General features: G+C 39.9%; 1 protein-coding gene and 10 non-coding genes across 11 annotated transcripts in view; 3 read left to right on the top strand and 8 right to left on the bottom strand.

Moving 5' to 3' along the window:
- Window positions 1-2,229: 2,229 nt before the first annotated feature.
- On the bottom strand, window positions 2,230-2,301 carry trnad-guc. Its single transcript has one exon. It is a non-coding gene; the product is annotated as a tRNA-Asp (tRNA).
- A 239-nt stretch (window positions 2,302-2,540) lies between these two features.
- Window positions 2,541-2,612, bottom strand: trnad-guc. The gene has a single exon. It is a non-coding gene; the product is annotated as a tRNA-Asp (tRNA).
- A 239-nt stretch (window positions 2,613-2,851) lies between these two features.
- On the bottom strand, window positions 2,852-2,923 carry trnad-guc. The gene has a single exon. It is a non-coding gene; the product is annotated as a tRNA-Asp (tRNA).
- A 272-nt stretch (window positions 2,924-3,195) lies between these two features.
- Window positions 3,196-3,267, bottom strand: trnad-guc. Its single transcript has one exon. It is a non-coding gene; the product is annotated as a tRNA-Asp (tRNA).
- A 240-nt stretch (window positions 3,268-3,507) lies between these two features.
- Window positions 3,508-3,622, bottom strand: LOC113591333. Its single transcript, XR_003412185.2, has one exon. It is a non-coding gene; the product is annotated as a U5 spliceosomal RNA (small nuclear RNA).
- Window positions 3,623-4,074: 452 nt separating this feature from the next.
- LOC113591334 lies at window positions 4,075-4,188 on the bottom strand. Its single transcript, XR_003412186.1, has one exon. It is a non-coding gene; the product is annotated as a U5 spliceosomal RNA (small nuclear RNA).
- Window positions 4,189-4,476: 288 nt separating this feature from the next.
- On the top strand, window positions 4,477-4,592 carry LOC118241090. The gene has a single exon (XR_004775851.1). It is a non-coding gene; the product is annotated as a U5 spliceosomal RNA (small nuclear RNA).
- A 2,329-nt stretch (window positions 4,593-6,921) lies between these two features.
- Window positions 6,922-7,037, top strand: LOC118241089. Its single transcript, XR_004775850.1, has one exon. It is a non-coding gene; the product is annotated as a U5 spliceosomal RNA (small nuclear RNA).
- Window positions 7,038-8,255: 1,218 nt separating this feature from the next.
- Window positions 8,256-8,371, bottom strand: LOC113591629. Its single transcript, XR_003412219.2, has one exon. It is a non-coding gene; the product is annotated as a U5 spliceosomal RNA (small nuclear RNA).
- A 2,361-nt stretch (window positions 8,372-10,732) lies between these two features.
- Window positions 10,733-10,848, bottom strand: LOC113591628. The gene has a single exon (XR_003412218.1). It is a non-coding gene; the product is annotated as a U5 spliceosomal RNA (small nuclear RNA).
- A 5,115-nt stretch (window positions 10,849-15,963) lies between these two features.
- The window catches only part of LOC113591623 (leucine-rich repeat-containing protein 52), a 20,067-nt gene continuing 18,174 nt past the window's right edge, over window positions 15,964-17,856 (top strand). The window contains exon 1 of the mRNA XM_027032197.2: window positions 15,964-17,178. Within this exon, the coding sequence (XP_026887998.1) occupies window positions 16,530-17,178 (649 nt within the window). The 5' untranslated portion in view covers window positions 15,964-16,529. The remainder of the gene's footprint in view (window positions 17,179-17,856) is intronic.

The raw sequence follows: 17,856 nt of genomic DNA, 5'->3' as shown, positions 1-17,856 counted from the left end.
AGCAAAAATCTGCACTGATAACGCAGGATCACAGCGCACACATGCATGCATATGCTAAGACACGCAGGTAAATACGTACGGAAGCTAGAAATGCTCGTAATCTGGGATCAAAGGGACAAGAGCAAGGGATATGGACCACAGGGAAATGACAAAACATGTGGAACACGCTTTTGGTCACACTCACACTATGGACAGCAAGTCCATGACAGTTGCAAAGACCAGCGAAGCAGAAAGTTAACTTTGGAAAGACCACTTTTCTAAAGACATACTGTACATCAAAATCATATATGCAAGATTGACCCTTTGCTGAGGACAGATAGGCACACTGAAATGTGGCTGAGCGAGAACCCTAAATATGACAATAAACTTGACCTCATTACGCTTGGTTGACACCACGGTGGTGGGAAGAGAAAATGGCTCTGAGCAAAGTGAGTGGACGTGCAAAAGATGTACAAAGCCAGAACATACTATGCCATAAGTATTTAGCGGATATGCTTATGGCATATATGAACACAGCAGTGGATGAAGTAGCAGCCAGTACAACAATGTAAGAATACAAAAGACGGGAAGTAAAAGGAGAAGTCAAATCCCAATTTCATGAAGCCGCCTTAATGAGTTAGTTGGCTCACTGCAACACTGTTTTATGTGCACATCTGTACTTTGCTATCACACAGTTTCCAAGCCATCAACATTGTTCATGTATAATTAATATACACTGAGCAGTATTTTATTTTCAAGTTCAAGCACACAATTGAGTCAAGTTAAACATAATGTGACGTTTTCCAGACAGCTATCTGCAAATTCAAACTATGAAGTGTCAAACTGTAGTGCATACCCAACAGGTTGCATATGAGTGGGATGAATAATCCGGGTGGCAGAGTGAGGAATGGTGTGGATTGCTGTCCTGTCGATGGGTGCTCTCCATTGTGCCTCAGTTAGTTTGACAATCTGGCTCATGACCCTTGTGATCACACGTTCTTCCTCTCCTGCTTGCTCCACCCCAACAGTGTCCCAGTGTGGACACATATGCTGCCTCACATGGGGCACCAATACCATCAGCAGGAACACCTCCACTGTGCCAGAGCGAGGTGAAACATCATGTCTCTGACTAGAGTCTGGGCTTCTAATTTATACAAAAAACCTGGAGACAAAAACTCAGACAAAGAGCAAGTATAAGATACACAGCACAGCAAGCCCACAGGAAGTGGCTACGCACAAACAAATTCACTTATCCACAGCAACTCTTGGAAACAGTTTACCTCTTCCCAGGTCCTAGTGCATCAGCTAGGCCAACAGGGATCATTAAGCTGCATGAACCCTGATATGGCTGTAGCCAGGTGAGTGAGAAGAAATGGTCTGCTGGCCACTGGAAGCTGGAGTATTCACCCAGGATAAATGAGTGTTCATACCATGGGTGAATCTGAGTCTTTTTGCTTCAGAGTAGAACCTTATTAAGAAATAAACCAGTACACCATGGGTATCAAGGGCAAAGTCTTACAGTGTTTCTACCATCCCTTTACTGAAGAGTGGGGTGTAATGACAAAATGGCCAAATGCAGGATTTTAATTTAAAGATGTATTTGTGATTTTCCCATTTCCATCTTTTTATGGCGGCATCTGGCATCATGTATTGCCAGGTGCTTGTATTGTGGACAAAAAAGACATTCGCTGGTCTACTGAAAAAAAACAACAACAACAACAACAACATTGGAAGTGCTTTTATAAACTAGGAAATAATTATTACATGCAAAGGGGATGAAGTTGGTCGCAGAAATACCGACGTTACTCCTGCACAGGTATGTAAAGAGAGACAGACTGAACCACCTTCAGAGAAATGTTGTGCTAGTCAAATGCCCCTTGCATCTAGCAATGCTAACTAACACAGGTAGTGATAAACTCATGTATGCTCATTACAAAGAAATATAGGCCACCGAAGACAGTCGACTGTTTTCATCAAATCGTTATGAGCCGAATTCTAAGTGTTAGTAGGTTTATAATTTCACTGTTAAGAAGCTACATTTCGTAATGGACAACACCACATATAAGGGTTTAAATGTTAACACGGTCACCCCTCCACAGACATTGTTTGTAGTTCCCTCTGGAGAAACGCTACTGCTACAGAGGCTATATAAATTCTCTCTGAAATTAAAAAAAATATATATATATTAAAAATAAATAAAACAAGTAATATAGTGGAAAAACTCTGCTTAAAATTGAAAAAACCGACTTTCTCCCCGTCGGGGAATCGAACCCCGGTCTTCCGCGTGACAGGCGGAGATACTGTCCACTATACTAACGAGGACTGAGTATAGAGGTCTGCAGGTGGTCTTTTCAGTCACTTTTATTTTATTGATCCCGAAGGAAATCGAAGATTTTTTTTCCAATTGCAGATTTCTGTAAATGAGCTATCTTTAGCTCTTCAAGTGCGTTTAGCAAAATTTGACATAGTTTTACCGATACTCGGCAACCCAATATTCAGTCAGGCCATAAATACTACATCTGCCTAACATTTCCACCTACATGTGGAAAACAACTTTCTTTCTCCCCGTCGGGGAATCGAACCCCGGTCTTCCGCGTGACAGGCGGAGATACTGTCCACTATACTAACGAGGACTGAGTATAGAGGTCTGCAGGTGGTCTTTTCAGTCACTTTTATTTTATTGATCCCGAAGGAAATCGAAGATTTTTTTTCCAATTGCAGATTTCTGTAAATGAGCTATCTTTAGCTCTTCAAGTGCGTTTAGCAAAATTTGACATAGTTTTACCGATACTCGGCAACCCAATATTCAGTCAGGCCATAAATACTACATCTGCCTAACATTTCCACCTACATGTGGAAAACAACTTTCTTTCTCCCCGTCGGGGAATCGAACCCCGGTCTTCCGCGTGACAGGCGGAGATACTGTCCACTATACTAACGAGGACTGATCATAGAAGTCTGCAGGTGGTCTTTTCAGTCACTTTTATTTTATTGATCCCGAAGGAAATCGAAGATTTTTCTTCCAATTGCAGATTTCTGTAAATGAGCTATCTTTAGCTCTTCAAGTGCGTTTAGCAAAATTAGACGTTGTTTTAGCTACATTCGACACCCCAATATTCAGTTAGGCCATAAATATTACACACTACATCTGCCAAACATTTCCAAGTGTGTGTTAACACTTCAGTAATAGTAATAATTTAAAAATGAATTTCTCTTCTCCCCGTCGGGGAATCGAACCCCGGTCTTCCGCGTGACAGGCGGAGATACTGTCCACTATACTAACGAGGAGCTGATAAAGGTTGAAGTTTATTGCTTTGTAAGTGTTTTCTTTTCTAAAAGACAAGCGCTTCATTATTAAAAATACATACGCTTACATACCTATCACAATTCACCAATTTACGTTTTGCACATCTTAGATTACACGTGGAATCTAACGTTTGTGGTTATAGTAGCTCATAGACATAACAATTTGAAGTATGGGAGCATTTAGATAAATATTTCAAATATATCTTTATAACCAATAAACACGCCCCACAATAAAGCAGGGCATCAAAAAATTAATTTATACTCATAGTAGTCCTCCCCACGGAAATCTTTAGTAAAAGGCGAAAGATTTATACGCTTTGAAGAGAAACAAGAGTGTATTACTAAGAAAACCGCTGGAACATATCTTGCTTAAGAGAAATACACTTTAGCAAAACGGTCACTTGAGCGCTTGGACAGTTTGTTTCAAATCAACAGCAAATAATTACAACCATTACCGTAACAGTGTATGTCGAATAGTCTTTATATAAACGAAAAATAACTGAATACTTCGCTATTTGAAATTAAATGCGCTTGATAACTACGCAATGCCTTGTGGGAGACACGTGCAGTGACATGTGCTTTCTGAGCTTTAAACACGCGGAGTACTGGACCCACTAACAACGGGAAGATAAAGAGACCACTCCAGATTCCAAACACCTAACAGGAATGTGTTTATAAAAATGAATCTTAAAACCTTTCAACAAAACCCACCGTAAAACGAGGCATCAGAAAATTGGAACATGCAAACAACGTGAACAAGGAAAGTTACTTTTCTAAACCATGAAAAGAAACCCCACTATAAAGTAGGACATCGAAAAATTAGCTTATACTTATAACGCTTCTTTACACGGAAATATTTACTAAAAGGCGAAAGATTTATAGGATTTGAAGAGAAAAGAGTTTTAACCAAAGCAGTTCCAGCACTGAGCAAGCCAACCCCATGAAGCGCACGCCGTGCTACACCTTTCCCACAATGCACTGCCCGGTTCAAACTCATATAATTTGAAATAACCTAAAATGCTTTTGTCGTTGTCATTTATAGAGAGACTATCTGGTACATGCTGCTGTTGCTGGTAACGGTTGCAATTTGCTGTTGATCTGAAACCTAAACGGTTGTGGTGTTCAGATAACCGTCTTATTGAAATGTATTGCTTGTGACCAAGACCTGGTCCGACGGTACCTTTCGTTAAGAAACTCTTGCTTCTCTTCAACTCGTATAAATCTTTCGCCTTTTACTAAAGATTTCCGTGGAGAGGAGCATTATGAGTATAAACTAATTTTTCGATGCCCTGCTTTATAGTGGGGCTTCCTATATGGTTTAAAAATAGAAATGGTCGTGTCGCATTGTGGAAGGGTTTGTTGCTATTGTTATTGCACGTCTGCCTCAAAAAGACGTTTGCTTTATATTTATCAAGCCTAATTATCGTTTCCGTCTTCCGTTTCTAACTAACGAACCACTGCGTAATTCAGTCGTGGAGAATTCGCAGTACCGCAGACGCTCAATGACTTGGTGGTAGAGTGGATATTATGGAAAGCCGAAGTGGTCCAAATTCACGGTTTATTTGTAAAACAGCAGAGAAGCGATGTTTAGGAACTTTTTATACCGCAAAATATTTTATTATTGTTCACTTACACCGTAAAAGCCATCGAAATGCTGTACTGCACGGCGTTTATATGTCAGTTTAAAACACTGTAAGAAATACTTCTAAGATGGAAATACTCAGTAGTTCCTATTTGAAGACGCACTGTTCAAGTTCGAATAAATAACTAAATAAACTCAGAAGCTTTGTGACCATGCAGTTCTTGAAACTTTAAGAGACAGGGGGTCCCGACTGCCCAGTGCTAGACTTGGAGCAGGAACACAAGTGTAGAAAACAGGGACACTCCAAGACCAATAGCGCTGTTATCCATATTCTCTGTTTGGCATCCCTCTTGAGTTTGTGACGATAACCCCTTCGCCTTTCATTCAGTTTTAACCATAACAAAAGTCTGAATTGAGCAGTTGCTATAAAGACACTACCAACCCGTACCTTTTGATAGCTAGCTATCCATCAAAGATATAAAATCCACCTGTAAAAAAACCCCTCATTAATTAATAACCTACAACAACAAAACATTCATATAAAATACTTGATTTCTTTGTACTGCTAAATGTGTACTTGTAAGTCATCAGAATCAGCTGCAGAAATGAATTGAAAAAGAACAGTTTGACTCTCTACCGACAAGATTTCGAAGTTTTCCACTTGGATGAGGTGAATGCAGCAATTGCAACTGACATTCTGGGATTGCCCATATCGTTGTTTATCATTTAAATGGTTTGTGACAACCCTGTTCTGGAGGCCAACTGTCATGCTCAACAGCGCAGCGTGCCGCTGAAATACCTTTGAACAGCCTTGACGGTTTGCTACGAGGAGTGCATTACATGAAGTCGATAATACTGGTTTATGTAAGTTTGAAATGTAGTTACAAGCTAATTGTAAGCTTGTAACACTTTTCTCAGTAAAGATCGTCACACAGCAGCTCTACAGGAATCCAGGTCCAGTTGAAGGCCTGTAGTCCAGAAAACTTTGCAAACCATATTGGTTTATGGTAAAGTACAGTACAGTAAGTAACACAGTGGCAGTCATTAGCCATAATAAGTTTGAGTCCTCAAATAAAAATCTCATTTATATATATATATATATATATATATATATATATATATATATATATATATATATATATATATATATATATAAATTTGATTTTCATTTGAGGAATCAAACATATATATATATAAATGAGATTTTGGTGCTCAATGGACAATGTCGCGATTTGTTTTCGAAACGTAAACGTTACTATTTATGAGGTAGCTATTCTGTTGTAATATTTTATTTGATCAATGTGTAAGCCGTTTTAAGTCAATTGCAAGTCAACTGCAAGATGGAACTGTACATTGTGTATATACATATATACATATCCATATATACATTGTACATTGTGTATATAAACATATTATACATATATTGTACATACATTGTTAATATATTTTGTATATATGTATATATATAGATATATATTTCTCTATGCACCCCTGTTTTTTTCCTCAGTTTGGACAGAGCACTCTCAAACTATTTCACTGCGAGTTATACTGTGTATGACTATGTATGTGACAAATAAACCAAACTTAAACTTAAGTACACACCTTGCAGAACTGACTTTTAAAAATTGTTTTAAAAGACGGACAATTAAAGTGATGCAGCGATTCATCTTGTGTTCATCTTACGTCCAACTGCATCGTTCCATTATAACGTGGAGGAAATTGTCCTAAATTACACGAGTTGTCATACAAAGTGTTAAAAAGAGCGTGTTAACCAAAGCAGTTCCAGCACTGAGCAAGCCAACCCCAGAAAGCGCGCGCCGTGCTACGCCTTTCCCACAATGCACTGCCCGGCTCAAACTCATAATTTGAAATAACCTAAAATGCTTTTGTCGTTGTCATTTATAGAGAGACTATCTGGTACATGCTGCTGTTGCTGGTAACGGTTGCAATTTGCTGTTGATCTGAAACCTAAACGGTTGTGGTGTTCAGATAACCGTCTTATTGAAATGTATTGCTTATGACCAAGACCTGGTCCGACGGTACCTTTCGTTAAGAAACTCTTGCTTCTCTTCAACTCGTATAAATCTTTCGCCTTTTACTAAAGATTTCCGTGGAGAGGAGCATTATGAGTATAAACTAATTTTTCGACGCCCTGCTTTATAGCGGGGCTTCCTATATGGTTTAAAAAAAGAAGTTTGTGTTTGTTGCTGTTGAACGTATACCTGGAACAAAACTACCCTTTTATGCTTTTCGGACGACATGTGTCTTTTTCGTTTCTCGTTTCAAGCCAAGGGGCCATTGCTTAAATGTAGTGGTGGGGAATTCTCAGCACAGCGGACGCTCAATGATTTGGTGGGAGAATGTTGATATGGAAAGCCAAAGTGGTCCGAATTCACGTTTTATTAGTAAAACGGCAGAGAAGCGGCGTTTTGGAACTTTTTACGACGCAAAATACGCTGCTATTGTTCACTACACCGTAAAAGCCATCGGAAATGCTGTACTGCACGGCGTTTATATGTCAGTTTAAAACACTGTAAAAATGCTTCTAAACAACTTATAAGATGGAAATACTCAGTAGCTCCTATTTGAAGACACAGCTCGAACTTGAATAAATAACCAACAAAAGTCTGAAGTGAGAAATCGCTGACAGCCAATACAGTTGAACTTTGCCCAATCGCTCATGAACAAGGTCAGACCAGACCAGTTCACTACAGATCTTACTGGATGATAAACTAGTGCTCAAATATGTTTATTTAGGGACTTTACATATGTGTTAATTCGTTCGATGATTTATTTTATCTCATACCATTATTAGCTTGCTTGAAGTTAAATAGACCTAGCAGTAGTACGATGTCCGAAGTGGTTAGATACATTAGACATTGTAATTTAAATGGGCAAGTACTTTAAATATTCAATTAGTTAACTAAAATATTAACCAGGGGCAACTAGCTAATTGATTATTGGCTACAAAACAGACTTTTTTTCCAGACTTTTGTTGGAAAAGTCTGAAAGACACAGCTTTTACAGTGTTTTAAACTGACATATAAACGCCGTGCAGTACAGCATTTCCGATGGCTTTTACGGTGTAGTGAACAATAGCAGCGTATTTTGCGTCGTAAAAAGTTCCAAAACGCCGCTTCTCTGCCGTTTTACTAATAAAACGTGAATTCGGACCACTTTGGCTTTCCATATCAACATTCTCCCACCAAATCATTGAGCGTCCGCTGTGCTGAGAATTCCCCACCACTACATTTAAGCAATGGCCCCTTGGCTTGAAACGAGAAACGAAAAAGACACATGTCGTCCGAAAAGCATAAAAGGGTAGTTTTGTTCCAGGTATACGTGCAACAGCAACAAACACAAACTTCTTTTTTTAAACCATATAGGAAGCCCCGCTATAAAGCAGGGCGTCGAAAAATTAGTTTATACTCATAATGCTCCTCTCCACGGAAATCTTTAGTAAAAGGCGAAAGATTTATACGAGTTGAAGAGAAGCAAGAGTTTCTTAACGAAAGGTACCGTCGGACCAGGTCTTGGTCATAAGCAATACATTTCAATAAGACGGTTATCTGAACACCACAACCGTTTAGGTTTCAGATCAACAGCAAATTGCAACCGTTACCAGCAACAGCAGCATGTACCAGATAGTCTCTCTATAAATGACAACGACAAAAGCATTTTAGGTTATTTCAAATTATGAGTTTGAGCCGGGCAGTGCATTGTGGGAAAGGCGTAGCACGGCGCGCGCTTTCTGGGGTTGGCTTGCTCAGTGCTGGAACTGCTTTGGTTAACACGCTCTTTTTAACACTTTGTATGACAACTCGTGTAATTTAGGACAATTTCCTCCACGTTATAATGGAACGATGCAGTTGGACGTAAGATGAACACAAGATGAATCGCTGCATCACTTTAATTGTCCGTCTTTTAAAACAATTTTTAAAAGTCAGTTCTGCAAGGTGTGTACTTAAGTTTAAGTTTGGTTTATTTGTCACATACATAGTCATACACAGTATAACTCGCAGTGAAATAGTTTGAGAGTGCTCTGTCCAAACTGAGGAAAAAAACAGGGGTGCATAGAGAAATATATATCTATATATATACATATATACAAAATATATTAACAATGTATGTACAATATATGTATAATATGTTTATATACACAATGTACAATGTATATATGGATATGTATATATGTATATACACAATGTACAGTTCCATCTTGCAGTTGACTTGCAATTGACTTAAAACGGCTTACACATTGATCAAATAAAATATTACAACAGAATAGCTACCTCATAAATAGTAACGTTTACGTTTCGAAAACAAATCGCGACATTGTCCATTGAGCACCAAAATCTCATTTATATATATATATGTTTGATTCCTCAAATGAAAATCAAATTTATATATATATATATATATATATATATATATATATATATATATATATATATATATATATATATATATATATATATATATATATATATATATATATATATATAAATGAGATTTTTATTTGAGGACTCAAACTTATTATGGCTAATGACTGCCACTGTGTTACTTACTGTACTGTACTTTACCATAAACCAATATGGTTTGCAAAGTTTTCTGGACTACAGGCCTTCAACTGGACCTGGATTCCTGTAGAGCTGCTGTGTGACGATCTTTACTGAGAAAAGTGTTACAAGCTTACAATTAGCTTGTAACTACATTTCAAACTTACATAAACCAGTATTATCGACTTCATGTAATGCACTCCTCGTAGCAAACCGTCAAGGCTGTTCAAAGGTATTTCAGCGGCACGCTGCGCTGTTGAGCATGACAGTTGGCCTCCAGAACAGGGTTGTCACAAACCATTTAAATGATAAACAACGATATGGGCAATCCCAGAATGTCAGTTGCAATTGCTGCATTCACCTCATCCAAGTGGAAAACTTCGAAATCTTGTCGGTAGAGAGTCAAACTGTTCTTTTTCAATTCATTTCTGCAGCTGATTCTGATGACTTACAAGTACACATTTAGCAGTACAAAGAAATCAAGTATTTTATATGAATGTTTTGTTGTTGTAGGTTATTAATTAATGAGGGGTTTTTTTACAGGTGGATTTTATATCTTTGATGGATAGCTAGCTATCAAAAGGTACGGGTTGGTAGTGTCTTTATAGCAACTGCTCAATTCAGACTTTTGTTATGGTTAAAACTGAATGAAAGGCGAAGGGGTTATCGTCACAAACTCAAGAGGGATGCCAAACAGAGAATATGGATAACAGCGCTATTGGTCTTGGAGTGTCCCTGTTTTCTACACTTGTGTTCCTGCTCCAAGTCTAGCACTGGGCAGTCGGGACCCCCTGTCTCTTAAAGTTTCAAGAACTGCATGGTCACAAAGCTTCTGAGTTTATTTAGTTATTTATTCGAACTTGAACAGTGCGTCTTCAAATAGGAACTACTGAGTATTTCCATCTTAGAAGTATTTCTTACAGTGTTTTAAACTGACATATAAACGCCGTGCAGTACAGCATTTCGATGGCTTTTACGGTGTAAGTGAACAATAATAAAATATTTTGCGGTATAAAAAGTTCCTAAACATCGCTTCTCTGCTGTTTTACAAATAAACCGTGAATTTGGACCACTTCGGCTTTCCATAATATCCACTCTACCACCAAGTCATTGAGCGTCTGCGGTACTGCGAATTCTCCACGACTGAATTACGCAGTGGTTCGTTAGTTAGAAACGGAAGACGGAAACGATAATTAGGCTTGATAAATATAAAGCAAACGTCTTTTTGAGGCAGACGTGCAATAACAATAGCAACAAACCCTTCCACAATGCGACACGACCATTTCTATTTTTAAACCATATAGGAAGCCCCACTATAAAGCAGGGCATCGAAAAATTAGTTTATACTCATAATGCTCCTCTCCACGGAAATCTTTAGTAAAAGGCGAAAGATTTATACGAGTTGAAGAGAAGCAAGAGTTTCTTAACGAAAGGTACCGTCGGACCAGGTCTTGGTCACAAGCAATACATTTCAATAAGACGGTTATCTGAACACCACAACCGTTTAGGTTTCAGATCAACAGCAAATTGCAACCGTTACCAGCAACAGCAGCATGTACCAGATAGTCTCTCTATAAATGACAACGACAAAAGCATTTTAGGTTATTTCAAATTATATGAGTTTGAGCCGGGCAGTGCATTATGGGAAAGGCGTAGCACGGCGTGCGCTTCATGGGGTTGGCTTGCTCAGTGCTGGAACTGCTTTGGTTAAAACTCTCTTTTTTACACTTTGTATGACAAGTCGTATAATTTAGGACAATTTCCTCCACGTTATAATGGAACGATGCAGTTGGACGTAAGATGAACACAAGATGAATCGATGCATCACTTTAAATGTCCGTCTTTTAAAACAATTTTTAAAAGTCAGTTCGGCAAGCTGTGTACTTACTTAAAACGGCTTGTTTGAGGACTCAAACTCATTACTGCAATCACCTCATCCAATACACATTCAGCAGTACAAAGAAACCAAGTATTTTATATGAATGTTTTGTTGTTGTAGATTATTAATTAATGAGGGGTTGTTTTTTTTTTACAGATGGATTTTATATCTTTGCAACCACATTTCACAAAAAGGTTGTAACTCACACCAACTATAACGGAAACCAAATGATTAATGTTTTAGATAGGTATTTTTTGTTTTGTTTTGTTTTTTGTTTATTTTGATCATATCACAGCAAGAATACTATTTATGGTTTCTAATGCTGTGCAGCTATCATATAGGTTTAATGGAAATTCAGGTAATTATCATATTTTATAAACAAGCTCTCCAGGCAGAGCAAGGACTAGAACGATGCACCAAATCACCACAAAATTCATCAGACAACAAGTTTGGCTCTCACACTTGTTCAAGTCATATAGGAACCAACAAATTACTACCAGTTAACAGCATCAAGGGAATGAGCTGCAAACTGCACTCTAAGCTCTATTATAGGACCAGTTCAATGAGAGATGGAGGCACTGTTTTAAAACAGCCCAGAGGGAAGAATGAGATACTATGTTCAGGAATGACTTATGCAGCGTTGTGGACCATCCATTTCAGCAGCCCTTCAGACTGTGTTTCTCAGGGCCGACACTTCTGAATGGGTATCTGCGCTTCAGTTCTTATACTTGACATAAATCCAGGTTACTCTCAGTCGTCTTCATCACCACTCGGTGTTGTTAAAATTGGTTAAATTTTGTTTGTTTATGAATGATATGAGTAAACGAAATAAAACCATCCTGGCTCGCGAATTCTTTCTCGCCTCCAGATGTCACTAACGCCTCACTACTAAGGATGGTTCATAGCTGTTCGTAATTAACTCATTTACTGGGGTTTATAAGGAGATGGCTGCAATCACTTTGTATGAGTCTGTATGATTTCAAAAAGTCTGAGGCTATGTTTTTGTCTCTTGACTTTTTGTTGATTTGAACTTCTTGCCTGTTTTTCAGGTTTGATATGACATCTTTGGGTTTACTTGTCTCTGTTGTTTTGGACTTCCTGGTCTTGAGGCTTTTTGGATTCTCTTCATGATGGTAATATTAAAAACTACCTGTACTTGGAGACCCGCCTTTGTGTTCTCCACATGCCCTCTCACTTGCCCCAAACGTGGTGTCTCCCCATTCCATGCCGTGAGGCAAGGCCTCTGACAGGTGACCCCTGCATGAAATAGTAATGATGTCTCTTTCCTCAACCTCACCTGACACCCTCCCCAATGCAAGCTGAGCTGCTGGTGTCTACCGAAGGATGAAAGTTACACTAATTAGCTCAGTCATTCAGTTTACACTGGCATTTCTCAGAGAATGTCCCGTCCCCCCTCAGCAATGGCTGCTGGGTAAGAGGTGCCAAGCAGCTTGTGTGCTGAACACCACTGGGGCCCTGACTTCACAAATCTGCTCTCTAACAACAGCCTGTGCCCCTTCTGAGGTCTTGTTGGGCCATTACATTTGAGCTGAAGTAAAAATCTGTGTATATATAGTCAGAGCTGGGAAAATGTATAGGCTTGTGTTCATTCTTTGGAAATCATTTCTAATTTAAATCTATATGTATGAACTTTGTGTACTGTATTGAAGTCCAAATTTGATACAGGGTAATGCCAAACAAAAAGAATGTGGTTTCAGTGGGTTTACGCCATGTATTTTCTGAAAGATTAAAGAAAAATAATTTCAAAATCTTCTTAAATCAGTCTTAGCTGTAACATTTTAACATGAATGGGTCGCATCATTTATTGTTGTCTTGTTATTGTCTCTCTCTCTCTTACACACACACACACACACACACACAGTCTTGTTTTACTATCCTTGTAGGGATCTTCCATTGACACAATTAATACTACACCTGAATACTACACCAATATTTAAGCCTAACCTTAACCTCAGTAACAAAAGTAAACAGTTTAGGTTTTTGTTTTGTTTTGTTTTTTTCAAATAAATCTACCAATTTTTGGAAAAAAAAGCATTTGTACCCATGTATCCCACAAGGTAAAAAATGTCAGATGCTCCTATCCTTGTGAGGACATTTGGTCTCTGCAGAGATATATAAACACACACACACACACACACACACACACACACACACACACACACACACACACACACCTTTAGCCTTTATGACCACAAATCCTGTAGCTGACAGCTTCACACATACCATGAGTGAGTTTTTTGTTACATTATCTTTGCAAGGTAATTAAGTTGCTATTTTGAAACACCAACCAAAAATACTGTATCTGCTGAGAGAGGATTGGTTATTACTGGATCCTTCCTTGATCAAGAGCACATTTTCCACTACTGAAGAGCACCATTAAGGCCCACATATCTCGCTGCAGCACTGACTCTTACAGGCTTGCTGAATTCCCACGCAACTTTCACGGGGCAGTCAGAGACGATCACTCTTTGCATTAGCAAGTGGGCTTAACTGTAGGAGGGCCAGACAACTGCAGACGAGTATTACCGCACTATTTTGAAAGTTACACAACTGGTCGAATCACTGATATAATGTAAGTGCTTTTGTGTGGGCTTGTGAAAGTGCTTTGAAGGGAGGAATATATCGGGGACCTGAGATTGATAAACAAAGACTCTGCAGCAATTACATGGTCTTTCACTTGATATTGGACCTGGTGCATTGATTAATACACTTTTGACATTGAGTTTGACTTTATTCGCTATGAGGTCAGAGAGAGCATTGTTCATACCACTACTGATGCACAATATTATGTTTATTTATTTATCTTTTTTTGTCTATGGGATCAGGATGAGGTAAGAGCCAAAAGCAACAGATAACACTCTGGAGATCATCTCACAGTTCAGGATGTTCACAGGTTTGGACGTTCAATAAGGTTAACAACCAATCAAAATGAACAATGGTTATTTTTTTTGTTTGTTTGTTTTTAAAGCGCTTATCAACAGAGAAAGGAAGTGGTGATTAAAAAGAAAAGTAACTTTAGGATTCTACTCTTGATGCAGAGCAGAAAGACCTTAGTAATTTTCCATTCACCCATTGGCAGGCTTAAATGGATAACTACATTCTTTTATCAGTCCTCCCTTTTGGATCATAAATGATTCACACCAGTGTCACACTAGCAGCATAATGACAGTAGATCTGCCAGGATGAGTAGTGAACCTGGTGATACTATATAGAATAAGGTGGCACAGTAAATATGGCAAGAAAGATTAATATGCCAAAGAGGAGGAAAACTACAACACTTATAAACAGATTCCAGATCTAAACTGAAACATTCCCATTCATCTTTCTTGTGGTTGACACCACTGCAGTGCCACTTTACTCTTTCTCAAATGATGTGTGTATGCGACCATATTTACTCTATGCTTACACTCTATAATTACATATTAGAATTGATGCTCTATCTATCTGACAATCTACTTAATATTTATAAGTTCCAGAAGCTCATAAACCTTATGGATAAAAACAGGCATCCATTCATTTTCTAAACCACTTAATTCAGTTGCTGGAGCATGTCCAGAAGGCGCAAGGCAGCATCCAACTCTGGACTTGGTACCAATCCATCACATCATTCCCCATCAATTACTTTCAAAGTAAAAGTTTTCTTTGAGGAGCTGACAGAATGCTTAAGAAAGCAGCTATCTTATGATATCTTACGCACGCATATCTTATGCATAGCAACCATCTAATCAGACACAGATGCAACAGTTTTAATAGTCCAATTACCTTTAGCCTTGAGCGCCATGTTTTAACATGTGTTTGGAAATCAGTGATGTCTGAGGGGAATAGGAAGACACCAAAACTTTCTTACAATAGAGTAAAAGTAGAGAGTGTCAGACAGCAGGGAGAATATCATAACTCAAACCCATCTGCCCAAAATGGAACAGTAACTTTGACATTAGACATTAACATAGAGGGCTAAAGGATTTTCCATTCACATACACAAACTCAGACTGAGTTCTCTCTCATTGTGCTTTTAGTGTGGGCTTTTCAGTTTGGAAGGAAGGCGTATCCTACTGGAGACCAGATTGATAAACTAAGAACAGGCATCTTCTTACTTTTTATTTATCATAAACATTACCCTCTACACCATCAAGGTATTCAAGGTATCTCGTTATAGGAAAAGACTATTGACCCTGCTTGGCCTCAAACATCTCTCTCTCTCTCCGTGACTGAAATGACTGCACACTCTGTACGTAAAGTGACAGACAGGCACACGTGCCCCTGAATGAAATTATATAGCAGAGAGTGTGTGTGTGTGTGTCGAGCAGATAAGCCACGCGCTATATCCTCGGTCTGCTTTGGCACGACTGGATTACTTTCCTCAGTATAGATGTTTTTATTTCTGAGAAAAACACAGTCCTTAGTTCACTACGTACTCTAGAAGTCTGTAATTGGACTCAGGCTTTCTCAGGTGCTTTAAGTGCTCTGTCTGAAACGTAGACTTTCGTCCGAACTTGAGAAAGCCTGCATGTTATCCGGCTCTCCCCCCCCCGCCCCAAGACGTCATAAATAGCTAACACCTGATTGCGTCACAACTGGAGACGGTCCACTTCTGTGGTCTCATAGTGCGCGTGTACTCGATCTCCAAAGAACGCGGGGACACGGCTAATTAGAAGCGATGCGCACGCGGACTGACGCTCGTTGACACTGCATCTCCAGTCCCTTCGCCCTGGCTCTCTCTTAACATACAAAACAGCTGCAGACACTCGGACGCGCAGCGAAAACCAGAGAGACAAGCCGATACAAGCAAGGACGCACGGTGTTGCAGAGGAGGACTGCCAGGAAACTCAAGAGCGTTTTACCTGTGATGGTCTGAACAAACGAGAACTGAACTTATTTGGAGACCTTAAATTTGGCTTAAACAAGAGCAAGACAAACAACCATCCCCGAGGATCAAGAAGTAAATTCACAATCCATAAATGACACCGCACTTATAACGGACGATCACTGAATTGAGATTTAAGATTTTGGCAAAGCTTTGGCAAATGCTGAAACTGAAATGACTACGTTTGCGACATGTCGCTTCTGAGTTATCCAAAGTGACCTCGCGAGCAGTGACATGCTAGATTGGCGTCCGTTTACACCGGATTCGTAGATCAATGAAGAATGCAGGAGTGTTTTGGAGCGCAGCGCACACACAGTTGATGAAGCCGGCGGCGAGAACATGCGTCTTTTGCCGGAGCCCAGCGCGCAGTCATTGCGGCTCGTCTTTCTGCTGATCTTCGTCATGGGGGTGGCACCGTCCCCGGCTCTGACTGCTGGCTGTTCCGACCGCTGTGTATGCGACGACCAGTTAGTGGCCCAGTGCGCCGGGCAACAGTTAACCCAATTCCCCTCAGATCTCCCGCTGGCCACCCGGCAGCTGATCATCTCCAACAACGAAATAAATGACTTGCCGGCACTGGACTTAAACTATCTGGCCGACTTGATCTACTTGGATTGCAGCAACAACTCCCTGACACAAATTTCAAGGTCGACCTTCGGTAACCTGCGCAAGCTTGCCTACTTGGATCTGTCTTTCAACACTCTCACCAAAATCGAGGAGCGGACGTTTGCACCTTTAATCAGCCTTTTCATGCTTAGGATGACGGACAATCCGGGGCTGTCGAATATCCACCCGTTGGCGTTCGCCGGCAACGCGGCGCTGCAGGTGCTGGACATGAGCCGCAACAACCTGACCACGCTGAACGTCAGCTCGCTGGTCACGCTCCCCGCGCTCCGTTCGCTGGGACTCAGCGGGAACCCTTTGCGCTGCGACTGCTCCTCGGAGGACCTGTGCATGTGGGTCCAGATACAAAGCTTCAAGTTCCAAGGTGAGTTGCGCTCTAGTTTGCTGTATACGTTTCCTCTACTCCACGTTACAAAACATGATAATGTCTCTATAAAAAGAATTCCAGTCATGTAGGGCCTTTCCCATGCTTTGGATGTGTTAAATAATTTCCAGTGTATGTGTCAATACATTTGAACTGCCAGAAGGTTTCTGTGGGGTCTATTGTACCAGATTACTTTTATTATATTATTTAGGGTGTTGATTTTAATTTTAAGTGGGTCAGAGAGACTTTGTTTTCTGAAGGAAGCCTGGTCCGGTGTACAGCAGGAAACATCTGTGAGCTCTCAGCCACGGATCCCTGACCACTCGGTGATTAACATGCAAAGCTAAACCTAGACTGTGAATTGGCCCGTTTCTGTAGATGTCTATTAGAAGGTTCTGTGGGTGTCTATTGTAAGGCTTTTTTTACTTTCTCATTGTCTCTCTCCAGATGAGCTTCTCTGACGTTTTGGTGTTTCTGTGTCCCCTGGGAGTAGATGACTAATTGTCTTCTTTTTGTGGCTATGAAGAGTGAGAATTCCTGTCCTGTTATGTAATGTAGTCAGTGCTCTGCAGCTGCACCAGCTCGCCAAAGCACTAATGACTTCTCCCCTCCTATTCCTCGGCAATGGTTTACTGTGTGCACGTGCATGCCACTAACTGTGGCTGTGTCTTGCAAGCC

Source organism: Electrophorus electricus, chromosome 3 (genome assembly GCF_013358815.1).
Source record: "Electrophorus electricus isolate fEleEle1 chromosome 3, fEleEle1.pri, whole genome shotgun sequence".
NCBI classification, from domain to species: Eukaryota; Metazoa; Chordata; class Actinopteri; order Gymnotiformes; family Gymnotidae; genus Electrophorus; species Electrophorus electricus.
Note: the sequence above shows the minus strand (reverse complement) of the source record. Positions and strands in the feature narration are given on the sequence as shown.